Source organism: Entelurus aequoreus, linkage group LG04, assembly GCF_033978785.1.
Source record: "Entelurus aequoreus isolate RoL-2023_Sb linkage group LG04, RoL_Eaeq_v1.1, whole genome shotgun sequence".
Classification (NCBI taxonomy): domain Eukaryota; kingdom Metazoa; phylum Chordata; class Actinopteri; order Syngnathiformes; family Syngnathidae; genus Entelurus; species Entelurus aequoreus.
In genome coordinates this window covers 30469894-30493354 of record NC_084734.1, presented here as the reverse complement: position 1 = coordinate 30493354, position 23461 = coordinate 30469894, and the positions used below count along the sequence as shown (strand labels likewise).

The 23461-nt window shown below is 40.0% G+C and overlaps 1 protein-coding gene across 3 annotated transcripts in view; it reads right to left on the bottom strand.

Moving 5' to 3' along the window:
- syne1a (spectrin repeat containing, nuclear envelope 1a) overlaps positions 1-23461 on the bottom strand; it is a 178765-nt gene that overhangs the window by 5329 nt on the left and 149975 nt on the right. Inside the window, exons 106-122 of one of the 3 annotated variants that reach the window (XM_062044564.1) lie at positions 22851-23009; positions 22612-22778; positions 16974-17136; positions 9974-10161; positions 9750-9900; positions 9245-9427; positions 6904-7041; positions 6650-6841; positions 6246-6570; positions 5997-6065; positions 5501-5634; positions 5051-5177; positions 4753-4958; positions 4473-4679; positions 2210-2338; positions 1279-1521; positions 1109-1198 (exon numbers count right to left, since the gene is read on the bottom strand). In XM_062044564.1, the coding sequence (XP_061900548.1) occupies positions 1109-1198; positions 1279-1521; positions 2210-2338; positions 4473-4679; positions 4753-4958; positions 5051-5177; positions 5501-5634; positions 5997-6065; positions 6246-6570; positions 6650-6841; positions 6904-7041; positions 9245-9427; positions 9750-9900; positions 9974-10161; positions 16974-17136; positions 22612-22778; positions 22851-23009 (2871 nt within the window). Of the gene's footprint in view, positions 1-1108; positions 1199-1278; positions 1522-2209; positions 2339-4472; positions 4680-4752; positions 4959-5050; positions 5178-5500; positions 5635-5996; positions 6066-6245; positions 6571-6649; positions 6842-6903; positions 7042-9244; positions 9428-9749; positions 9901-9973; positions 10162-16973; positions 17137-21870; positions 22069-22611; positions 22779-22850; positions 23010-23461 lie in introns of those variants that run through there. The other 2 variants (XM_062044566.1, XM_062044565.1) reach the window with 2 other exon arrangements.

Here is a 23461-nt window from a genome sequence, read left to right as displayed (position 1 = left end):
CTACAAGAAAGTATTCAGGAGACACTTTTCTGCTAAAATATTAAGAAGTATAACATTTGATGGGAGAGAAGACAGCGTTGTATTGTATAAAGGAGCATTAGAGTAAAACAATTTTATCTACGATTAAAATTTAATTTTAGGGGGGGATAGTAGATCTTAGGAAACCTTCCTCTAATGCAAGTAGGAAACAGTATTGTAGTTTAAAGAAAACAATATAAAGATTGAGGACTTTTATCAGTGCTCATAATGATTTTCTGAATTTTAGAAGAGAAAAAACTCACGTAATTCTTTGAATTACACAAGATATATATGTATATATACACTACCGTTCAAAAGTTTGGGGTCACCCAAACAATTGTGTGGAATATCCTTCATTTCTAAGAACAAGAATAGACTGTCGCGTTTCAGATGAAAGTTCTCTTTTTTTGGCCATTTTGAGCGTTTAATTGACCCCACAAATGTGATGCTCCAGAAACTCAATCTGCTCATAGGAAGGTCAGTTTTGTAGCTTCTGTACTGAGCTAAACTGTTTTCAGATGTGTGAACATGATTGCACAAGGGTTTTCTAATCATCAATTAGCCTTCTGAGCCAATGAGCAAACACATTGTACCATTAGAACACTGGAGTGATAGTTGCTGGAAATGGGCCTCTATACACCGATGTAGATATTGCAATAAAAACCAGACATTTGCAGCTAGAATAGTCATTTACCACATTAGCAATGTATAGAGTGTACTTCTTTAAAGTTAAGACTAGTTTAAAGTTATCTTCATTGAAAAATAAGGACATTTTAATGTGACCCCAAACTTTTGAACGGTAGTATATATATATATTTATATACAATAATGTAAAAAAGAAAAACAATGTTTTGTAAAATCAACAAGCTGCAACGTTATTTATAACGTTTTGACTTAAATAGAAATGTGTTTGATCAAAATAATGTTACAATAAAAAATATGGTATTAGGGGGAAAAGCTGTAATTTTACAAGAAAAATCCGTACTTTTAGTCATAATTAATAGACGTAAATAAAGTTAGATACAAGAGATACACTTTTTTCAGGCCCTCCTAATATGGCTATCGTAATGATATTTAATAAAAACATTACCAATCGTCTGAAAGCTTGGATGCTTGTTGAATCAGATGCAAGACCAGCAGAAGTCATGTCAGATTTGACAACAGTTCGGGGTATGAAATCCTTAAAATAACAAAACACCAGAAGTTGGCTCAAGTAGCATTCAACAACAAGATGGCGTGCACAGGGAGAAGGTGCCCCACCTGTTGCGTGCTCACGACCTCCAGTCGCCTCTGCAACCCCTCCAGGTCGCAGTCGACCTCCCGCAGGAGCAGGCGCAGCCTGTTCCAGATCACATGCACCTTCTCCTGGGCCTCCAGACACTCGCTGCCAGGGGAACGGAGAGTGGTGGGCGTGGGCACTGCCGTGCTGACCAGCAGCTGAGCTGAGAGCTCCTGGAGGGACGACACCTTCTGCTGAGAGTCCAGCAGCTCCCGCTTGATTTGCTGCACAGCAGAACAAAAATAAATGTTGGAGCACTGAAACTGCATGGACAAAATAATTGGGTGAAAACATGGAGTTGAATGCTTTGCAGTTAGAATAGATTTTGGTACAAATCTCCTCCAATTGCATCCAAGCATGCTTGCACAGCCCTTGCTTTTTTTGTAATGTGTTCCAGAAAGGGCCTTCCTCAAACTGTTCCCACAAAGTACATGATGGGAAAATTTAGGAAGCACTGAGAAGCCTGGTCCAACTTCTTATCAATAAACCTAATTTGTTAAGTGTGTGTCTCAATAGTTTGGGTCTACAGTAGATCCCTTTCATTATTCCAGCATATTTACTGAATTTCCTCTGCTTTAGGTTGTAAATAATTGTTTTTTATGGTAAGTTAAATAAAAAGTGGGTAGATGGCACTATCTACAGTAGCAAAAGAGTACTATGGCTATAAATCCAGCAGAATTCACAAAATTCTTTAAACATTTTCCAGCAGGAAGCTGCTTTGACAAGATTATACGTAACCCTATTGTAGGCACAATCTCTGTATACTGTATGGCTGAAATTAAGTATGAAAAGTAGGCATTATTTGGCATTTTCATGGGTTGAATGTTCATTTGCATTTTTTCTTGGAACGTAACAACCGGAAATAGCAGGGCTCAAATGTCTATAGAGATAGGATGTGCTCTTGTAACGTACAGTCAGTGTCCTGAGATGAGCTTGTAGCGTTTCATGGTCCAGGTTTGAAGGTACGGGAACCACCTCATTCCTCCGACGGTCGATGTTCTCCAACCACAGCAGCAGACCATGACTCATCTCGTGGAACTCCTAAAAGGAGAGATGCACTTTTTTTGGTGCGAGGTATATACTTTTCTGAAAATAATCTAACTTTTATTATTACTTGAATTTAAAGGCCTACTGAAATGAATTTTTTTTATTTAAACGGGGATAGCAGATCTATTCTATGTGTCATACTTGATCATTTCGCGATATTGCCATATTTTTGCTGAAAGGATTTAGTATAGAACAACGACGATAAAGATTGCAACTTTTGGTATCTGATAAAAAAAAGGCTTGCCCCTACCGGAAGTAGCGTGACGTAGTCAATTGAACATATACGCAAAGTTCCCTATTGTTTACAATGATGGCCGCATGAAGTGAGAGAGATTCGGACCGAGAAAGCGACAATTTCCCCATTAATTTGAGCGAGGATGAAAGATTTGTGGATGAGTAAAGTGCAAGTGAAGGACTAGTGGGGAGTTGAAGCTATTCAGATAGGGAAGATGCTGTGAGAGCCGGGGGTGACCTGATATTCAGCTGGGAATGACTGCAACAGTAAATAAACACAAGACATATATATACTCTATTAGCCACAACACAACCAGACTTATATTTAATATGCCACAAATTAATCCTGCATAAAAACACCTACGTGTTTGTTATGCTAGCTCCTAGCTCCTCTGCTAGCTCCTAGCTTCATAGAACACGCCAATACAATTCAAACACCTGATCAACACACACAATCACTCAGCCCAAAAGACCGTTCACCTAACCCAAGGTTCATAAAGCTTATATATTTTTAAAAAGTTACGTACGTGACGCGCACATACGGTCAAGCTATCAAATGTTTAGCAGCCAAGGCTGCATATTCACGGTACCTGATATTCAGCTGGGAATGACTACAACAGTAAATAAACACAAGACATATATATACTCTATTAGCCACAACACAACCAGGCTTATATTTAATATGCCACAAATTAATCCTGCATAAAAACACCTGCGTGTTTGTTATGCTAGCTGCTAGCTCCTAGCTCCATAGAACACGCCAATACAATTCAAACACCTGATCAACACACACAATCACTCAGCCCAAAAGACCGTTCACCTAACCCAAGGTTCATAAAGCTCATATATTTTTAAAAAGTTACGTACGTGACGCGCACGTACGGTCAAGCTATCAAATGTTTAGCAGCCAAGGCTGCATACTCACGGTACCTGGTATTCAGCTGGGAATGACTAAAACAGTAAATAAACACAAGACATATATTTACTCTATTAGCCACAACACAACCAGGCTTATATTTAATATGACACAAATTAATCCTGCATAAAAACACCTACGTCTTTGTTATGCTAACTCCTAGCTCCTATGATAGCTCCTAGCTCCATAGAACACGCCAATACAATTCAAACACCTGATCAACACACACAATCACTCAGCCCAAAAGACCGTTCACCTAACCCAAGGTTCATAAAGCTTATATATTTAAAAAAAGTTACGTACATACGCAAAAAAAAGTTGCGCACATACGGTCAAGCGATCAAATGTTTAGAAGCCAAAGCTGCATACTCACAGTAGCACGTCTGCGTCTTTGTCATCCAAATCAAAGTAATCCTGGTAAGAGTCTGTGTTGTCCCAGTTCTCTACAGGCGTCTGTGTATCGAAGTCAAAAGTCCTCCTGGTTAGAGTCTCTGTTATCCGAGTTCTTCCATCTTGACTGCATCTTTCGGGAATGTAAACAAAGAAGCGCCGGCTGTGTACTGTTGTTGCTGACTTCGTTCGAAAAATACGTCCATTTCGCACCGACAACTTTCTTCTTTGCTTGCTCAGCTTCTTTCTCCATAATGCAATGAACATGATTGCAAAAGATTCACGAACACAGATGTCCAGAATACTGTGGAATTATGAAATGAAAACAGAGCTTTTTCGTATTGGCTTCAATGTGGAAGGCATACCCATGTTCCCCGGGCTACGTCACGCGCATACGTCATCCTCAGAGGCGTTTCGAACCGGAAGTTTAGCGGCAAATTTAAAATGTCACTTTATAAGTTAACCCGGCCGTATTGGCATGTGTTATAATGTTAAGATTTCATCATTGATATATAAACTATCAGACTGCGTGGTCGGTAGTAGTGGGTTTCAGTAGGCCTTTAACTAGTTTTTTATGTTTTTCCGCACCTGGCACTGCATGAGAGCCTGCTGCAGCTCCTCTCTCCACTTCTCCAGCAAGGTGCCCAGGCGATCCCAGGATGCGTTCATCTCCTCTAGACCGTCCTTTAGCCCCCACGCCTCCTCAGAGTCGGGCTTTGATTGGAGGAAACTGGCGCCAGTCAGGTTGATGGAAAGCAACTCCGACTTGTGGGCGTCCATCCCTTTCTGCAACTCCTGAGCACCAAAAAAGGGTTGAGGATGCAAGTACTTTCTTGATAAACTGATGCAAGACAAGTCAAAGACAAACCCTTAGTTTCTTGATCCTCTGCTGCATGCTGTGGATGTCCGTGCTGCGCTCCAGGCCTCGCAACTGGCCCAGCTCTGCCTCAGACTGACCCAGCCAGGCACGCATGGTCTGCAGGTCTGATATCAGTTGCTGCCAATGCTGCAGGTTCTGCTTGTGTTTTTCACTGAGAGACTGAGCCTGGATCAGCTCCCAGCGCTTGATCACACCTGGACATGGGACAACAGATCCTTTGAACAAAAATGCTCACCATATTGACAGACAAATTATGTATTTGTGTGAGTGTGTGTGTGCGACAGACCTGCACTCTGACTGTCTGCGTTGGTCGGATTGGTGAGTCCTGGCATTTCATCTTCGTCCTCTGTGAGTTCTTCCTCAGCTCGCTTCACTGCTTCTATGCTGCCGTGACACTCGCCCATCAGACGCATCTGCATCAAAGTTTGTTTCATGTATTTAGCATACAAAAGAAACAATAAATATCTAAAATAATTAATTGTGATCAATTATTATAAATTTTTTTCATTTTATTTGCAAAAAAATATTTATTAAGCTCAGCTGTTCACCAAAAAATGCAATGAAAAACGAGTAATACAACAAAATCCTCAAGGAGGTAAATAAATGAAAAACAAAAATGTAAGATTATTAATCAATTTTTTGCTAAAATATTTTCAAACCCTTAAAATCAAATAACTAACTTCAGGTGTAGCTAGTAAAAAGTGAACCAGTTACATATGTAAGTAGTGTAACGCACATAGCCCATGTAGGTGGCATCAACATCAGGGCTGGAGCGGTTGGCGGCGTCCTCTCTCGCCTGCAGGTGGCAGCGTCCTGCATCCAGAACTTGGTCCAGTTGCCTGAGACTGGCCTCCAGCTGGCCTGGCTCACCTGCACAGAAACCACTTCAGGGTAAAAATATGGAAAATGAAGAGTTGTTGATGCATTTTGCAAATGGACACAATGCATGCATTAGTGTGACTGAAGGCAGGCTCGGACATGTTATCCACAACACAGGATTATATCTGCTATGATAAAAATATTAAAAGTAGTTCACAGACTAGGGATGGACCTTCAACATGCAATATTTTCATCTGCATGCTGATGGAGACAATATATGTTTTATTTTGTGTGGATGGAAGCTGCAGCTGCAGTGTTGTCCCCTGTTGGGGTGTTGTTAGAAAAGCATGCAGTGATTTGGAGCTTCTGAGGCATCATGCTGAGTCATTCCTAATTAGCTCTGAGGTTCCTACCAGAGGACGATTTCAATGTGTTCTCAGTCAGTTTTATATAGGCCTCTGGACTCTCTGGAATAACTACATCTGGAGAAAAAAACATAACATTGACTATTTATTAACTTATGTCTAATACTTGTGCTTGCCGGACATCAGTGACATCTGTGGCCATACCACATAACTACAGGACATTTGTTGAAGGACTAACTTTGATGTTCTCTCTGGAGTTTTGTGATATATTTACATATAAAAACGTTTCAGACTAACCTGACAGCACTGCAGTAGCTGTCCTCAGATACTCCACCTCTTCCTCCTCCTCTTGCCCTCGGCTCCTCTGCCTGTGGCTTCGCCCTCCTGGGCTCTCCAGACCCCTGCTCAGGTCGTAGTCATGGTCCCACTCTAACGGGATTGAGTCCACACTGGCTGGGGTGTCCCGGCCTGACCGGTCCGCCCGAATGAGGGTGGTCGCGCCAGAGGGTGGTCGGCTGGAGGTTCGTGGAGGTGTTGAGTTGACCCACTGCAGCTCGTAGAGGTCACCGCTGTCCTCCATGTCCAGCTCTCTGTCTGAACCGTCAAACTCGTCATCCACAAGCTGTGAGAAAAGGACGGAAAATCATTAGAAAATTAAGTAGTCGCAAATTAAGCATAGTGTTCCACTACTGTGTACTTACAGGTAACCGGGTAAGCTTTTTGTAGTATCTGTTGACCCGGCCAAAGACCTCCTGGTAGTATCTCTGCAGCTCTTCCAGCTCCTCTTCGATCACAGCTGCATCCAGAGGTTCACTCTTCTCGAGCAGAGCGTCGCCCTGCCTGAACACCAGTTCAATCTTGCCCATGTTTAGGTGGATCTCCTGCTGGAACGCCTAGTGCACACAAAAAGCTTGTGAAGGCTGATTCAAAATATGTTGAAAAGTGGCATGTTTACCTTGAGTTGTTTAATCTTAGCGTGAACGTCACACTCGGAGAAGTGCTCAATGTTGGTGAGCTGAAGGTCCATCTCAGTCAGCCACACCAGGATGCTATCCCGAGCCGTCTCAAACTCCTCCCTCTGGCTGATGAAGTGCTGCGGGAGCAGAGCGCATATGAATGCTTCACTGACATAATCACATGACAAAAATCCTCCTGAGACCCAACATCCTGTGCAGTGGAAATTTGCAAAAACTAATGTCTATGCATCGAGTACTTGTCTCTGGCCCCATGCCTGAGACAGGCAATGATGAGAGGTATAGCAGATTAGTCTCACTTAACTGGCTAGTTTTTGTAGAGTACAGGGACTAAAGTTTATTGATAATTGACTATCTTTCTGGGGCAAACCGGGCTTGCTAAGGAGGGACGGCCTTCACCCTAACCGGGAAGGCGCCATCACTCTATCTAGAAATATAGACCACTATTTAAGACAAGCTTGACTAACTACACTACAGCAAGCTCGGACACAGGCAATTACAGTGTCTGATAGTCCGGGTGAGGAGTCAGTTAAGCTAGAACTAACCACCAAAATTCCTGCACACATAGCATTTCTCGTAGAATAATACACAACTGACATAATGTTTTTTCTGTAGTGACTGTGCCAGAGGTAGACATGCATTCTACTGAAGTGGCAAATTATGATGCGTTAAATGTATCACAGCACCAAGCAAATAATCTCAAGATCCTCATCATATCAATTCCTAGATGTGATCGAAATGATTTAATTATTACACAAAATAATTATAACGTTATTAATATCAGTACTATGGACACCATTAAACAAAAATCCTCAAAACAGCCCACTACCAATGATATGGGCTTTTTAAACATCAGATCATTGTCTCCCAAAACATTATGAGTTAATGAGGTCCTTAGAGACAACAATTTTAACATCATTAGTCTCAGCGAAACCTGGCTAAAACCAGATGAATTTGAATGCACATATTGCCGGTCCCCTTAAAAGAGGTGGATGGGTCGCACTAATATTCAATGAAAACCATAACCTTACCCCTAACCTAAGTAATAAATATAAATAATTTGAGGCGCTTACTATGAGGTCTGTCACATCGCTACCTCTCCATCTGGCTGGTATCTATCGCCCCCCCTGGGCCCAATTCGGACTTTATCAGTGAATTTTCAGAGTTTGTCGCTGATCCAGTGACGCACGAAGATAATATAATTATAAGGATGAATTGAGTATCCATATGAATACCCCGTCAGTCCCTCCATGCGTGGCGCTCCAGACTATAATTGATAGCTGTGGTCGTACACAACTAATAAATGAACCCAAGCATTGCAACGGTAATACGATAGACCTAGTCCACCACCTCCAAAGTTATGGTACTCCCGTACCTTATAAAATTCGAAGTTCTGACTCATTTTCAACAAGCTACTAATAACCACTGCATTAGCAGCCGCAACATTAATGCTGTCACAACTACGACTCTTGCTGGCCTATTGCCTTCGGTAATGGCGCCATTCCCAAATTATGTGGGCTCTATCAATAACCTCACTAACAATTTTAACGAGCGTTTTCTATTCGGGCTCCAGTACTATGGAATGCCCTACCGGTAACAGTTAGAGATGCTACCTCAGTAGGAGCATTTAAGTCCCATCTTAAAACTCATTTGTATACTCTAGCCTTTAAATAGACCCGTTTTTGGACCAGTTGATCTGCTGTCTCTCTTTTCTGCTCTGCCCTCCTCTCCTGCATGGAGAGAGGTGACCACGGATCAGCCTCCACGGATGACCCGCTAGCTGTTCGAAGTCTGGACCCATGATGGATCACTCCTCTTTGCATTAGTTGGTGACGTCTCCGCGCAGCTGACTTGTCTCTTTTCAAGATGATCCCCTGCTGTCCTCCCAATGGACTGGACTTTCACATGAAGTCGGGACCCGGGGTGACCACTCCTTATGCATCAGTTGGTGACGTCTCTGCGCCGCGACATGTCTACATGCAAGAGGTTCCCCTGCTGGCCCCACTATGGATAGGACTCTCACATTATTAACTGTATCCACTCGGCCTCCATTGCACTGGTCACCCGGGGGGTCCCCACATCTGCGATCCCTTCCAAGGTTTCTCGTTGTTCCCATTGGGTTGAGTTTTTTCTTGCCCTGACCCGAGGATTACGTTGTGGCTTGTGCAGCCCTTTAAGACACTTGTGATTAAGGGCTATATAAATAAACTTTGATTGATTGATTGATTGATAATCAGGCCATCCAGTGCAGAGGATGCTGGTTCACAGTATGATAGTTCAACCCTTGTAGATGATGAGGTTTGTGTTATTTACAGTTGCTACCTTAAGTCGTCGGAGGATGGCCGCCACCCTTTTCTGCAGGTTGTCCCATCTCCTGTTCCCATCATGCACCATTTCTTTGAGGTGGCAAGACGAGTCGGTGCGGTTCTCACGAGCCAGGCGTCTGTACTGCTTGTTGATAAGCTCCAGCTGGGTCAAACACTCCTGTACTTGGCGCTGGAAGGCCTGAGACCGAAATAAGTGTTGTTATTACAGTACACTGAAAGGTCCTTGAAGTTCTGTGCATGAATAACAATGGAACCAAAAGTGAACATAAATCTGGCTGATGGCAGCAGACCAGTAAGCAGCAGTGCGCATGTGAGCTATGATGGACTGCAGCAGCTGAGCGGATCAGCTCAGGCAAGTTTGTGTAACAGAACCCTTTTCCACTTCCTCTAACCTGCTGCATCTCCGTCCTGCAGTGTTTTATAAACATGCAACACAGCAAACGGAGCATTGTCTTTCTCCTACTCCTACTCTCATGCTTAGAAATCCAAAGTAAACGCACCTCAAACTTTTTGAGTTCTTCTTTTCCAACAGTGTAGAGGACGCCAGCGGAGTTGGGCATGGCAGCTGTTCTCTCTGAAGTCTTCAACCACTCCTCAAAACGTGAGTAGTCCTCTAAAAACTTCTGCCACAACCTCCAGGTCTCCTCAACCCTGCACATAAATAGAGCATGCATGACTCTGCATCATTTATGTGCATTAATTTGCCAAGCAGCGCCTCACTGACTTAAGCCTCCTCTCCATGGACATTGCGCAGATGTTCCTCCAGCGACGGTCCAGCCCTCTGGTAGCCTGCTGAATGGAGTCGCACTCGGTCTCGGTGGAGCAGGCGTCGCAGTCATGCAGGAGAACTTCGCACAGGTTGAGCACAGACGCCACCCCTGTACTGTGTCTTTCGATGTCCCTCTGCAGCTCCTGAGAAAGGAGACAAGTGTTACCTATGTTTAGCATTGTATAATTAATCTGAGTAATTAATTAGTCATAATTACCGCTGCATTTTTTCATCGCATTAGATATATTGTACATATACAACTAAATTAATGTACAAAGCAAGCAGGCAATTATTTTCTTCAGGTGAGCAAAAATATCTTAGTAAAAGACAGAATAAAGCATTTGTTTGGACCACCCCAAATACATATGTATGTAGAATTAAACCATGGAATAGAATAGGTAAAGAACTTAAACAATGTACTAACCCAGTAGGCACAAGATATTGATACAATGTTGATTATACATACATGTCCTTTAAAACTGACTTTGAACCAACATTGCAAAATAGTTGTATTTGTAAATTGAGACAACGTTCTAACGTTGGATCCACATTGTTGGTTGGGAAATAGCCAAATTTCAATGGTCAAATCAACGTCACAACCTGACATTGAATAAATGTTTTCAAAAAGCATGTTGTTTCAACATTGTGTTTGTGTTGTAAAATATTAGTTGTAAAATGACCAAAATTCAATGGTCAAATCAATGTCAGAAATTAATTGATTAAACGTCGTCAAAAAACATGTTGTTCCAATGTTAGGTTTGAGTTGCTCAACATCTAGACCTAATTCTTTTTTCTTTTTTTTCCCATTTATTTATTTATTTCAGGCAATGACAAAAACGTACAAGTTGACAAAACATAATAATATAAATTAATATAGTGCATTATTGTCCAGTTTTGCCTGAAAGGGAGTGGGAAGAAGATAATTTATTTAATCCCACCCCCAGTTCTCCATTCAGTGATTATTCACATGAGTTTCACTCTCACTTTGTTCAAGGCTTATAATACAGATGTTGTATCATAGTGGCATTACCATAGGTAACAATAATGATTACACTGTAACAATCATTTGTATCAACAATGTAGGAATAATGAATATACCAACAATGGTAATAGACATCATAGCAATAATGGTAATAGACAACATAGCAATAATGGTAAGGAAACATTGAGCACATGTTACACTTTGAGACAGAGTATAGCAGCAGGTCAAATTAAAGACCCTCATCTCTATATTTGAACCAGACCCCATGTTTGTATAATAGTTTAAATCGATTAATAGTTTGGCATTGCTTGTGTTGTAAGTCCAATTTGTTCCATAGTTTTACTCCGCATACAGACACACAAAAACGTTTACGAGTGGTTTGAGCTCTCGGCAGTAAGAAATATCCAAAGCCTCTCAAGTTATGAGCTTGCACTCGTCTTATAAAAAACGTTGTAGATTAGGTGGCAATAATTTGTTAAAAGCTTTATATAAGATTATTAATGTATTATATTTAACAAGGTCATCAAATTTGAGCGACTTTGATTGCATAAACAGATTATGAGTATGTTCTAAATAACCAACGTTGTGAATGATCCGCACTGCTCTTTTCTGTAATATGATCAGAGGATGAATTGTGTTTTGGTAAGTATTCCCCCATACTTCAACACAGTATGTAAAGTATGGGAGTATCAAGGTGCAGTATAGAGTACGGAGTGCATTTTCATTGAGGTATAGTTTTGCTTTGTTTATAATTGAGAGGCTTTTGGAGATTTTTGTTTTAATGTGTCTGACATGAGGTTTCCATGATAGTTTACTATCAATTATTACTCCCAAAAATTCATTCTCATTTACGATTTCAATTTGGGTACAATCAATACTTATTTTCTGTTCAGACATTACTATCTTAGTTTTATTTATTTTCAAAGATAATTTATTTGTGTCCATCCATTTTTTTACTATGTTTAGTTCTGTGTTTACTGTATATATGAGCTCATTATAGTCATCACTACTGTAGAATAAATTTGTGTCATCTGCAAAAAGTATAAATTTCAGTATTTTGGATGTATTAAACATATCATTAATATATACATTAAAAAGTTTTGGCCCCAACACGGATCCTTGGGGGACACCACAAGCAATGCCAAGAGTATCAGATAAAAATTGACCCATTTTAACAAACTGTACCCTCCCTGTTAAATAACTTCTTAACCAGTCACCAGCCAGCCCCCTAATTCCATATCTTCCCATTTTATCTAGTAGAATTGAATGATTAATGGTATCAAAGACTTTCTTTAGGTCAATAAAAATACCAACTGCATATCTTTTATGCTCCAGTGCATTAGTAATTTCCTCAATAGCTTCAGTTATTGCCATTGAAGTTGTTCTTTTGGACCTAAAGCGATACTGACAGTCATTGATTATATGATGCTTCTCAAGAAAAGATTCAAGTCGAGAGTTAAATAGTTTCTCTAAGATTTTTGAGAACTGAGGCAAAAGAGAGATTGGTCTGTAATTGGTGAAAGCGTGTTTGCTGTCACTTTTGAAGAGCGGAGTTACTTTAGCGATTTTCATTTGACTTGGAAAGCAGCCAGTCTGGAATGATAAATTACATATATAAGTTAATGGTTTTACAATATTCAGGATAACCTTTTGAACCAATATCATGTTGATATCATGGCAGTCAGTGGAGTACTTACTTTTACACTTCCGCACAATGTTTGTCACTTCCTGCTCATTTGTAGCTGAGAGGAAGAATGACGAAGAATTCTGTTCAATAGTTGATTTTGTAACTCTATTGTCTGGGATATCAACAGCCAATTTAGGACCAACATTTACAAAAAAACTATTGAACTTGTTTACTACATTAGTCATATTATAATCTTCACCGTTTTCATCAATAAAGTAATCAGGATATGTCAATTTGGAATATCCTTGTTTTATTAGACTATTCAAAACATCCCAAGTTCCTTTTATATTATTTTTGTTTTCATATAGTTTTTTTTAATAATATAACCGTTTGCTTGTTCTTATAATATCAGTTAATTTATTTTTATACTTCTTGTATCGTTGTTCGACTTCTTTTGTTTTTATTTTGATGAAAAGTTTGTAGAGATTGTTTTTCTTTTTACAGGCATTAATTATCCCTTTTGTGATCCAAGGGCTATTTTTATTTTTTCCTTTTATAAAATATTCTTTTACGGGGCAATGTTTATTATGCAGGGAAGTAAAGATGTCTAAAAAATTACAATAAGCACTGTCCACATTAGGTTCTCTGTATACTGAAGTCCAATCCTGAACTGCCAAACTATTGTTTAGGGCACAGATTGTTTCCTCAGTTAATAAATAAATGATAAATGGGTTGTACTTGTATAGCGCTTTTCTACCTTCAAGGTACTCAAAGCGCTTTGACAATATTTCCACATTTACCCATTCACACACACATTCACACACTGATGGCGGGAGCTGCCATGCAAGGCGCTACCAGCAGCCATCAGAGGCAAAGGGTGAAGTGTCTTGCCCAAGGACACAACGGACGGTAGAAGGTGGGAATTGAACCCCAGTAACCAGCAACACTCCGATTGCTGGCACAGCCACTCTACCAACTTCGCCACGCCGTCCAGTTGTTATTCGTTTAGAGATTTTTGCCATAGTGTCTTTGGTTTTCTTGAGATGACAGTCATATAAAGTAAAAACAGGTAAATGGTCAGTGATGTCACATATAAATAGGCCACTGGTGACTTGATTTCCCATAATGTTTGTAAAAGTGTTGTCAATGATTGTGGCACTATGTGTTGTTATTCTGCTTGGTTTGGTTATGGTTGGATATAGACAAGCTGTACATATTGTCAATGAAGTCATCGACATGTTTTTGCTTGGTTGAGTTTAACAAATCAATGTTAAAATCACCACAGATAAATATGTTTTTTTGGTTCACAGAGGAAAATAGTTTACCCATCCACTCATTGAAAGTTTCTATGCTTGAACCAGGTGCCCGGTATACACAGCTCATGAAGATATTTGTCTTTTTGTCATTTAGGATTTCCACTGTTAAGCATTCAAATAATCCATCGACTGCTATGGTCATGTTTGTTAAAACTTTAAATGTAACAGATTTATGAATGTACAATGCGACCCCTCCTCCTATTTTATTTATTCTGTTTATGTATGTTAATTCATAGTCATTCAGACTAAAATCAATACCTTTATTATTGTTGAACCAGGTTTCAGTGATTGCAACAATGGTAAATGGATGACTAAATTCTTTCAAGTAATCCTTGATAGCCTCAAAGTTAGTGTACATGCTTCGACTATTGAAATGTATTATAGATCAACTATCTTCTGATTTTACACTGTTTTCATATTGTTCGCGGGTAAAATAATTACAGTTTTCAACAATCGCAGAGAAAAAATTATTATCAGGGTCTATGTCCATATCAGTCTCTGTTGTGGTGTGCTCTTGATACTCACACATGTCCAGTTCTTTTTGTTGATGTTGGAGGATCTTCTGTAACATGTCCATATTAATACTTGGTGTGGTCTGTGTTCTTGGTGTGGGTAGCATTGAGATGATGTAAAAGTCACAAGCTACATTGATACCAAGTACTGCATCAATGTCAATACTTATCAAGATCTTCTATTTTCCTTATCACCAAGATTTTTGCTTCCTCCGGCGTCCCATTTAGTTTGATGAAGATCTTACAGTTCGTTACCCAGGTTTGTTGAATCTTGCTTTGCCTTTTAAGTTGTCGTGCGACCCTTGCGCTGTCAGCATTTTTCTTGGTCAAGTGTTCATTGATGAAAACATCTGTTCCTTTGAGTTTGCGTCCTTGCCTTAATAGTGCGATCTTCTTCTTTCTGTTTGTGAATCTCATGATGACAGCGGGTGGTCTCTGGTTCCTCATGGGCAGTGGGTGACAAGCCTCGATGTGCTCCAGGTCCATCTCTATCCCCCTGCTTTGGAGATAGGAGGCCACCTGCTGCTCCACCGACTGTACCTCCTGCACGCTGGGCTCACCGCTGTCCGCGGCCACCGCACGCGCGTAGTTGCGTGGCTTGATCTTGATCCCGGTGATGACCACATCATTCATGCGGGAATATTGCTCCAGCTCGTCCACTCGCTGCTCCAGGTCCACAATGCGCCGGTCTTTTTCCACGTTCTGGAGGCGTAGTTGTTTCACCTCCTCCAGCAGGCCCAAAAGCTGCTCCTGGTGCTCCCTCACCGCAGTCACATCGCCGCACAGGGAAAGGAGTGTGAGCCTCATCTCCTCGAACTCCTCCGATGTGGGGCTTTTCCTCGGTGCAGGCATCACGGTCTATCTGCCGACGCATCCAGCAACAGAAGGAAAAATCCACCTCCGTATCTCAGGCCGGTAATGCTAGCCGGCTCCGGTTTGCTAGCTCGCAGCACCGATCGACACAAAGCTACAAAGTGTCACGGCACAGTGACACAGCGAAGCCAAAAAACCACAAAAAGTACAAAAAAGTACAAAAAGTTGTACTAGCTTTGCACAAGGTAATTGCCAAACTCGACAGCCCCACTTCGAAAACAGCCAGACGCGCGCAAACTCCGTCTGGCTGTTGTTTTAATGTCTTGTGCCTGCTGGGAATACATTGATTTTCAAACTGTGGTACGCCAAATAATCACTTGATTAAAGTAAAGTGTTTATTTTCCTATTTTCAAACACAGTATTACTGTTACAGTGGCCAAAAATATTAAATATAAGTGTTAAATAAAGTTTGTTTTTAATTAATAATTAGGCCTATTACGCTACTGTATTTTAATGTTGGTCATTGTGGTGGTACTTAGAGAGCCAACTTTTTTTATGAGGTGGTACTTGGTGAAAAAGGTTTGAAAACCACTGTACTAATATGTGCCAGTTTAAAAAACATAAGTATAGAGTGTATACAACATACAACGAAACAGAACTGCTGACAAACAGCATCTGATATCATATCAGACACTTAATATCGGACATGGGTGGCATTGAATACACTTTTCTTCTTCCTACTCTTTTTTGAACTTGTTGAATTGTTTGAGTGCATCCGTCTTGTTTATTGTGTTGTACATTTTTAACATGATTCAAATAAATCATAAATTGTGATAGTAAAAAGTGTGAAAAGGAGGTCAGGTTAGGTGTGATGTTAGTGGCTTTAAATAGTGTGGATAGGAGGAATTAAACATAACAAATAGTTAAAAGTATACATAAAAGATTTAATGATGTGTTAGAAGTGTGGTTATAGTTTAAATGTCTTGTTTTTAACGTAGATTATGTAAAATCTTTCTAGCGCAATTACATGGCCTCTTGAGAAATGGTATCACTTCGGGTTTGTTTTTGACCCACATTAAGATAACTTTATATTATTATGACACATCTGTGCATGAATATAGTGACAATTACATGTAAGAAGTGTACATTATATTCAAAAGCAGAGGAAAAGCAAAGAGTTCCACATTAAGTACTTCTTGCACAAAACAGTGCTTACGGTTTTTTGATGTGTCCACTTCAGCACATTATATGGACCTGTTGTTTTATTTTAATATATAAAACACAGTATCTCTCTAAAAAATAAATTACTTTATAATGGCACCTTTTTAGTTATATATTTATCTTAATATTAATGTGATGAATTTAAATTAGAATACTTTAAGTTTATGTTTTTGTCAGTATTTTCTTAGGTGAGATTAAAAACATTAATTTGATTAATTATCTACAGATCTCAATTAATTAATCTCTAATGTGTTTGTTTGACAGCACAACAGTTATGTTCATGTTTGGACACAGCAATGGTGAAAAACAGGTTGATGTTTGTGTGAGTTGTGCTGCCATTTCCTCATGTGCTTCAGTGTCACTTTTTTTCTATTAAGCCATTTCATAAGAGCTTATTGTGTTTGTTGCTAAAGTGAGGTCTTGTGGGTTTTATTCCTCCACTGCATTACTACTTGTCTGACTGTTTGATTTAAATATTCCTTGCCTGCTGCTGGTTGAGCTTTCTCTGGATCTCCTGGTCGTCGCATGTGTCGTAGACGATGGGCCTGGACAGTTCGGTCTCAATGTGAGACAGCCAGGACCGCAAGCTGCTCATGTTTTTGTCCAACTGCTGCACCGCCACAAGGGTCTCCCGCAACTTCTTCACCCTGATGGAAAGCAAAGCGAGAGGGGGGAGTTACATAAATTGTAACACCTGGAGATGCACTTCATCCGGGAAATTTTACTTTAAGAGGAGGCAGAAGTACATTAATGATTATAATATTTAAGTCTTTTTTGATTGCATTTTACCTACGTCCCTAAAATTTTAAATCAACCATGGAGGCAAGGCGGAAATATTTATTGAACATTCTTGCTTTCCTTATACTTCCTCCAAACGGGCCGTTTGGAATTCGCCCAATTTGTGAAGTTTTTCCCCAAGTCTGACATCAGGAGATATGCTCATACATGGTAGAGGTTTACCTGAAGACCTTTGCGAGTGTCCAGCATTGTAATCCCACATTGTAGTCAAGGAGTTCCTTACAAATACTGTATATTGTACATACAAATGCACATACATACTCACATACGCACAAATATATATACAAACCCCGTTTCCATATGAGTTGGGAAATTGTGTTAGATGTAAATATAAACGGAATACAATGATTTGCAAACCCTTTTCAACCCATATTCAATTGAATGCACTACAAAGACAAGATATTTGATGTTCAAACTCATAAACTTTTTTTTTTTTTGCAAATAATAATTAACTTAGAATTTCATGGCTGCAACACGTGCCAAAGTAGTTGGGAAAGGGCATGTTCACCACTGTGTTACATGGCCTTTCCTTTTAACAACACTCAGTAAACGTTTGGGAACTGAGGAGACATTTTTTAAGCTTCTCATGTGGAATTCTTTCCCATTCTTGCTTGATGTACAGCTTAAAATGTTCAACAGTCCGGGAGTCTCCGTTGTGGTATTTTAGGCTTCATAATGCGCCACACATTTTCAATGGGACAGGTCTGGACTACAGGCAGGCCAGTCTAGTACCCGCACTCTTTTACTATGAAGCCACGTTGATGTAACACGTGGCTTGGCATTGTCTTGCTGAAATAAGCAGGGGCATGGTAACGTTGCTTGGATGGCAACATATGTTGTTCCAAAACCTGTATGTATGTACCTTTCAGCATTAAGGATGCCTTCACAGATGTGTAAGTTATCCATGTCTTGGGCACTAATGCACCCCCATACCGTCACACATGCTGGCTTTTCAACTTTGCGCCTATAACAATCCGGATGGTTCTTTTCCTCTTTGGTCCGGAGGACACAACGTCCACAGTTTCCAAAAACAATTTGAAATGTGGACTCGTCAGACCACAGAACACTTTTCCACTTTGCATCAGTCCATCTTAGATGAGCTCAGGCCCAGCGAAGCCGACGGCGTTTCTGGGTGTTGTTGATCAACTGTTTTCGCCTTGCATAGCAGAGTTTTAACTTGCACTTACAGATGTAGCGACCAACTGTAGTTACTGACAGTGGGTTTCTGAAGTGTGCCTGAGCCCATGTGGTGATATCCTTTACCCACTGATGTCGCTTGTTGATGCAGTACAGCCTGAGGGATCGAAGGTCACAGGCTTAGCTGCTCACGTGCAGTGATTTCTCCAGAGTCTCTGAACCCTTTGATGATATTACAGACCGTAGATGGTGAAATCACTAAATTCCTTGCAACAGCTGGTTGAGAAAGGTTTTTCTTAAACTGTTCAACAATTTGCACATGCATTTGCTGACAAAGTGGTGACACTCGCCCCATCCTTGTTTGTGAATGACTGAGCATTTCATGGAATCTACTTTTACACCCAATCATGGCACCCACCTGTTCCCAATTTGCCTGTTCACCTGTGGGATGTTCTAAATTAGTGTTTGATGAGCATTCCTCAACTTTATCAGTATTTATTGCCACATTTCCCAACTTCTTTGTCACGTGTTGCTGGCATCAAATTCTAAAGTTAATGATTATTTGCAAAAGAAAAAATGTTTATCAGTTTGAACATCAAATATGTTGTCTTTGTAGCATATTCAACTGAATGTGGGTTGAAGATGATTTGCAAATCATTGTATTCCGTTTATATTTACATCTAACACAATTTCCCAACTCATATGGAAACAGGGTTTGTACATATATACACACATAACCCACATACATAGGTACCTACGCTCCCACATTCATACACAAATACAGTACATACATACACTCACGGTACATACATCCACACGCAGATTCACTGTACAAACATATACACATATTGTACATATACAAGCACATATGACTACATACACTCATGCATATAATAAAGTTTCATCAAACATATATTAATGTTGTAAATGTTTCAAAAATGTTTGAAAAGGTAGCACATCCCAAAATTAAGACTAGTAGGACAAAATACTCACATTTCACTTGATTTATTGCTCACATCAAAAAAGAGGAACGCTTACGCGTTTCGGCACGTGGCCTTCGTCAGACGAAGGCCACGTGCCAAAACGCGTAAGCGTTCCTCTTTTTTGATGTGAGCAATAAATCAAGTGAAATGTGAGTATTTTGTCCTACTAGTCTTAATTTTGGGATGTGCTACCTTTTCAAACATTTTTGAAACATTTACTGGATTACTTTTTTTTGGGTTTGGCACTCCATCTTGAATCACATTGAGAAGCGCAATCTCCTTTTTGAACCATATATTAATGTTGTTCCCCTAGGGGAAACTGGGTAACACACGGCACACTGACAAAGCCTAACCTATTGTTACTATAACAATCTGCAAAATTATTAGCGCTTCTCTTTCTTCCCCTCCATTCATCTGCTTTCTTTTGTATTTCAAGTGCCCACTACATGGCACATCCTGAAGAGAAAGTCAGAAAGCGTCTTGAAAATGGTCTGTACAACAATGATTTATGCAAAATTTTGACCAATGAAGCACCATTTCATGTTATGTAGACCACAAGCAAGTATTTTAAATGTAGAACAAAAATCTTAATAATACCCCTTTAAACATTCACCGCCTCACCCTGCAAAGAAATCTTGCCACATAGACTTAATAAAAGCGAAGGTGGCAGGAACATTAAATATTATGTCAGTTTGTCTTTAAACCCCTAAAGCTTGTTATGCAGCAAGAATTAACCAACACACTACCATACATGCTCTACTTATAACTGGGCTTTACATAAAGCACAAAGCGGACAGGGCGTTGGAATTGGAAGCAGGAATGAGAAATATTATATATAGATAACTATTATTACTATTGAACAATTATTTGGGCAACACGGTGGAAGGGGGGTTGTTAGTCGTGTGCCTCATAATACGAAGGTCCTGGATTCGATTCCCGGGCTCGGGGTCTTTCTGTGTGGAGTTTGCATGATCTTCCCGTGACTACCTGGGTTCCCTCCGGGTACTCAGGCTTCCTCCCACCTCCAAAGACATGCACACTAAATTGGCCTAATTGTGTGAATGTAAATGTGAATGTTGTCTGTCTATCTGTGTTGGCGACTTGTCCAGGGCGTACACCGCCTTCCGCCCGAGTACAGCTGGGATAGGCTCCAGCACCCCCGCGACCCCAAGGGGGACAAGCAGTAGACAATTAATGAATGGATGGAATAATTATTTTTAAGAATTTCGCACAACACAGCAGCAACAAAACCAATGTTGCAATAGCATTAATACCGCTGAACAACAACATAAAATTTTAACACGTGTGAGTTTCACACCAACACCTGATCAGTGCTTATTTAAACCTACCCCTTTTCATATCATAGCAGTTTTATCCCATTTCTTTGTTCTCTGTTTGTAACAGAACAGTGAATAAATAAATAATAAATATACAATAAGTAAACAAATATTACATACCTAAATATTAGACATATAAACATATACACAATAATTAAAGTTCTCATAAATAAATAGTTAAGTAATTTATGGTTCACCTAGGAGATGAATGAGATTACATTTAAAATTTTTTTTAAAAGTTCAAGATTTTTATCATTATTGTTCTTCTTTGTACTTTGTGAACACTTGTAGTTTGAACAGTTTCTTAAACTGAATCATATTGGTGCTTAGTTCCGTTTATTTGCTGAATCCATTCCATAATTTAATTCCACATACTGATATGCTAAAGGTCTTAAGTGTTGTACGTGCATTGAAAAGTTTTAAAATAGAGATTTTTCTCTAAGGTTATATTTCTCCTTTTTTGTTAAGAAGAATTGTTGTACATTCTTGGGTAGCAGGTTATTGTTTGCTTTGTACAGAATTTTAGCTGTTTGCAAATGAACCAAGTCGTTGAACTTCAATATTTTTGATTAAATAAATAAAGGGATGTTCTCGATATCCAACATTATGTATTATTCTAATTGATCTAGATTAGTGAAAATGTGCACATTTGTAGTTGTTTTCCCATATTTCTACACAATAACTTAGATATGGTAACACGAAGTCGAGAATATGGAGTGATCTTTGGTCCATAACATATTTTGCTTTACTGATTATTGAAGTGTTTCTTGCTACTTTATGTTGTATATTTTTTTACATGAGATTTCCAGTTCATTTAATTATTTATTACTACACCCAAATATGTGTTTCTTTGAGTTAATTGAATAGAAGCATTATTTCGAGCATTTACAGTATAGTAGTTGTTGAAACAAATGTTTACAATATTATGATTCTTGTACATGTCCAATTCCCTTCCTATAGAAAAACTAAAAGCATATGGATAAATGATCTATTGTTTGTATGCAGCCATACAAAATAAAAGGGAGCCCTGATTTGACCACCATCAAAGTCCACTTGAACTCTAAATCCAAACTATGTTTGAAAAACACAGACATAAAACAGAAAAGCATCTCAAAGATTGTCCTGCCTGTTAACATCGCAGTCACAGTGTGGCAGATCCTCGCCTGGGCTGTCTGCCATCTTATCCAAGCCTAAATCCAAAACCATTGGGTTGCAAGATTCCCAGAGACCACGTTAACTTGTCTGCATGCAAACGGTCTTCTTCTCTTTCGTCTTCGTAGTGTACTTTCCCCCGACAAGAGTCTGTGCAACAGGGAAGGTGGGGTTGGGGTGGCAGCTGAGGTGGCACAAGTGTGACTTATCAACTGTTCCAGAAAAAAAATAAAAACTGTGTGTGGGCGGGTGTGAGTGTGAGTGCCTGAGAGTGACAAGTACTGCTGTTTCTAAAAGCAGACTTACAGTCAGAGGCATGTGGCCATGCTGGACGAGTACACAGCAAAAACACACACAAGCAAAGGCTGTAGGAGCCATGCATGAAAAAAAGTTGCAGCATTCAACTGAAATGCCTGTGATGTTGTTATTTTGGTTAAGTAGACGACAAAGAAGAATGCAGCTGTCTGTTTGAGGTCACAGTGTCCTCCTCTGCGTCAGTCCCAGAGGGCAACAGCCGGATGATAGACGGGGGCGGGGTTTGGAACTAAGTCCAGGACTTTACAGCATACTCTAAAAGTATTGGTAACTGTTGGGTTCTGATACCATTCTGTTGTTTTATCAATGGCCATTAATCTATTAAAAAACAGATTAACACCACATCTGCCTAGTGTCGCATAGAGGTTACAACAACATGTCTGCCTGAACGTTCTTTTACCTGGCGGCAATGAGGTCCAGCAGGTGTTGCCAGCGCTCGCTGACTTTATTGAGTTTGTGTTGAATGTCCGCTGCCTTGCTCTCCTGGCTGACACGGGCCAAGCGCTCTCCCATGAGCTGCAGCTGCTGCTTATTCTCGTGGGCAACACCAATCTCTTCCTGATAATCCTAGTGGAGAGTCAACCATAGGTCAGCACATGGAGTGTAATATGTAACATGTAATTTGTGTGTATAAAAAACCTTGCGCAGCTTTTCGATCATCTCCTCGATGCTGATGTCCCCATTTTGAGAGACTTTGCTCTCCATCTGCGTGAGCCACTCGCACAGCTCCTTGTTCTTCTCATTGAACACTGCCCACTCGTTCAACTTCTCGCTTACCTGTTGCCTGCGCAGAGAAAGCTGAGGCCACAAAAAATATGAATATACACAAATACATTATGAATACAAAAAACTGTATTAGGTTATATTATTGAATACAAATTGATTTCGAAACAAATATAATATTATAAGACAATAAAATAATATTAATAATTATTCATCCATGTATTTTCTACTGCTTGTCCCTTTCGGGGTCGCAGGGGGTGCTGGAGCCTATCCGAGCTGCATTCGGGCAGAAGGTGGGGTACATCCTTGACAAGTCGCCACCTCATCACAGGGCCAACACAAATAGACAACATTCTCACTCACATTCACACACTAGGGCCAATTTAGTGTTGCCACACAGAAAGACCCTAAGCCCGGAGATCGAACCCAGGACCTTCTTATTGTGAGGCACACACACTAACCCCTGTTCCACCGTGCTGCCCATAGTAATAATTGTAATTATTTAATTGTAATAATTGTCAAGATTG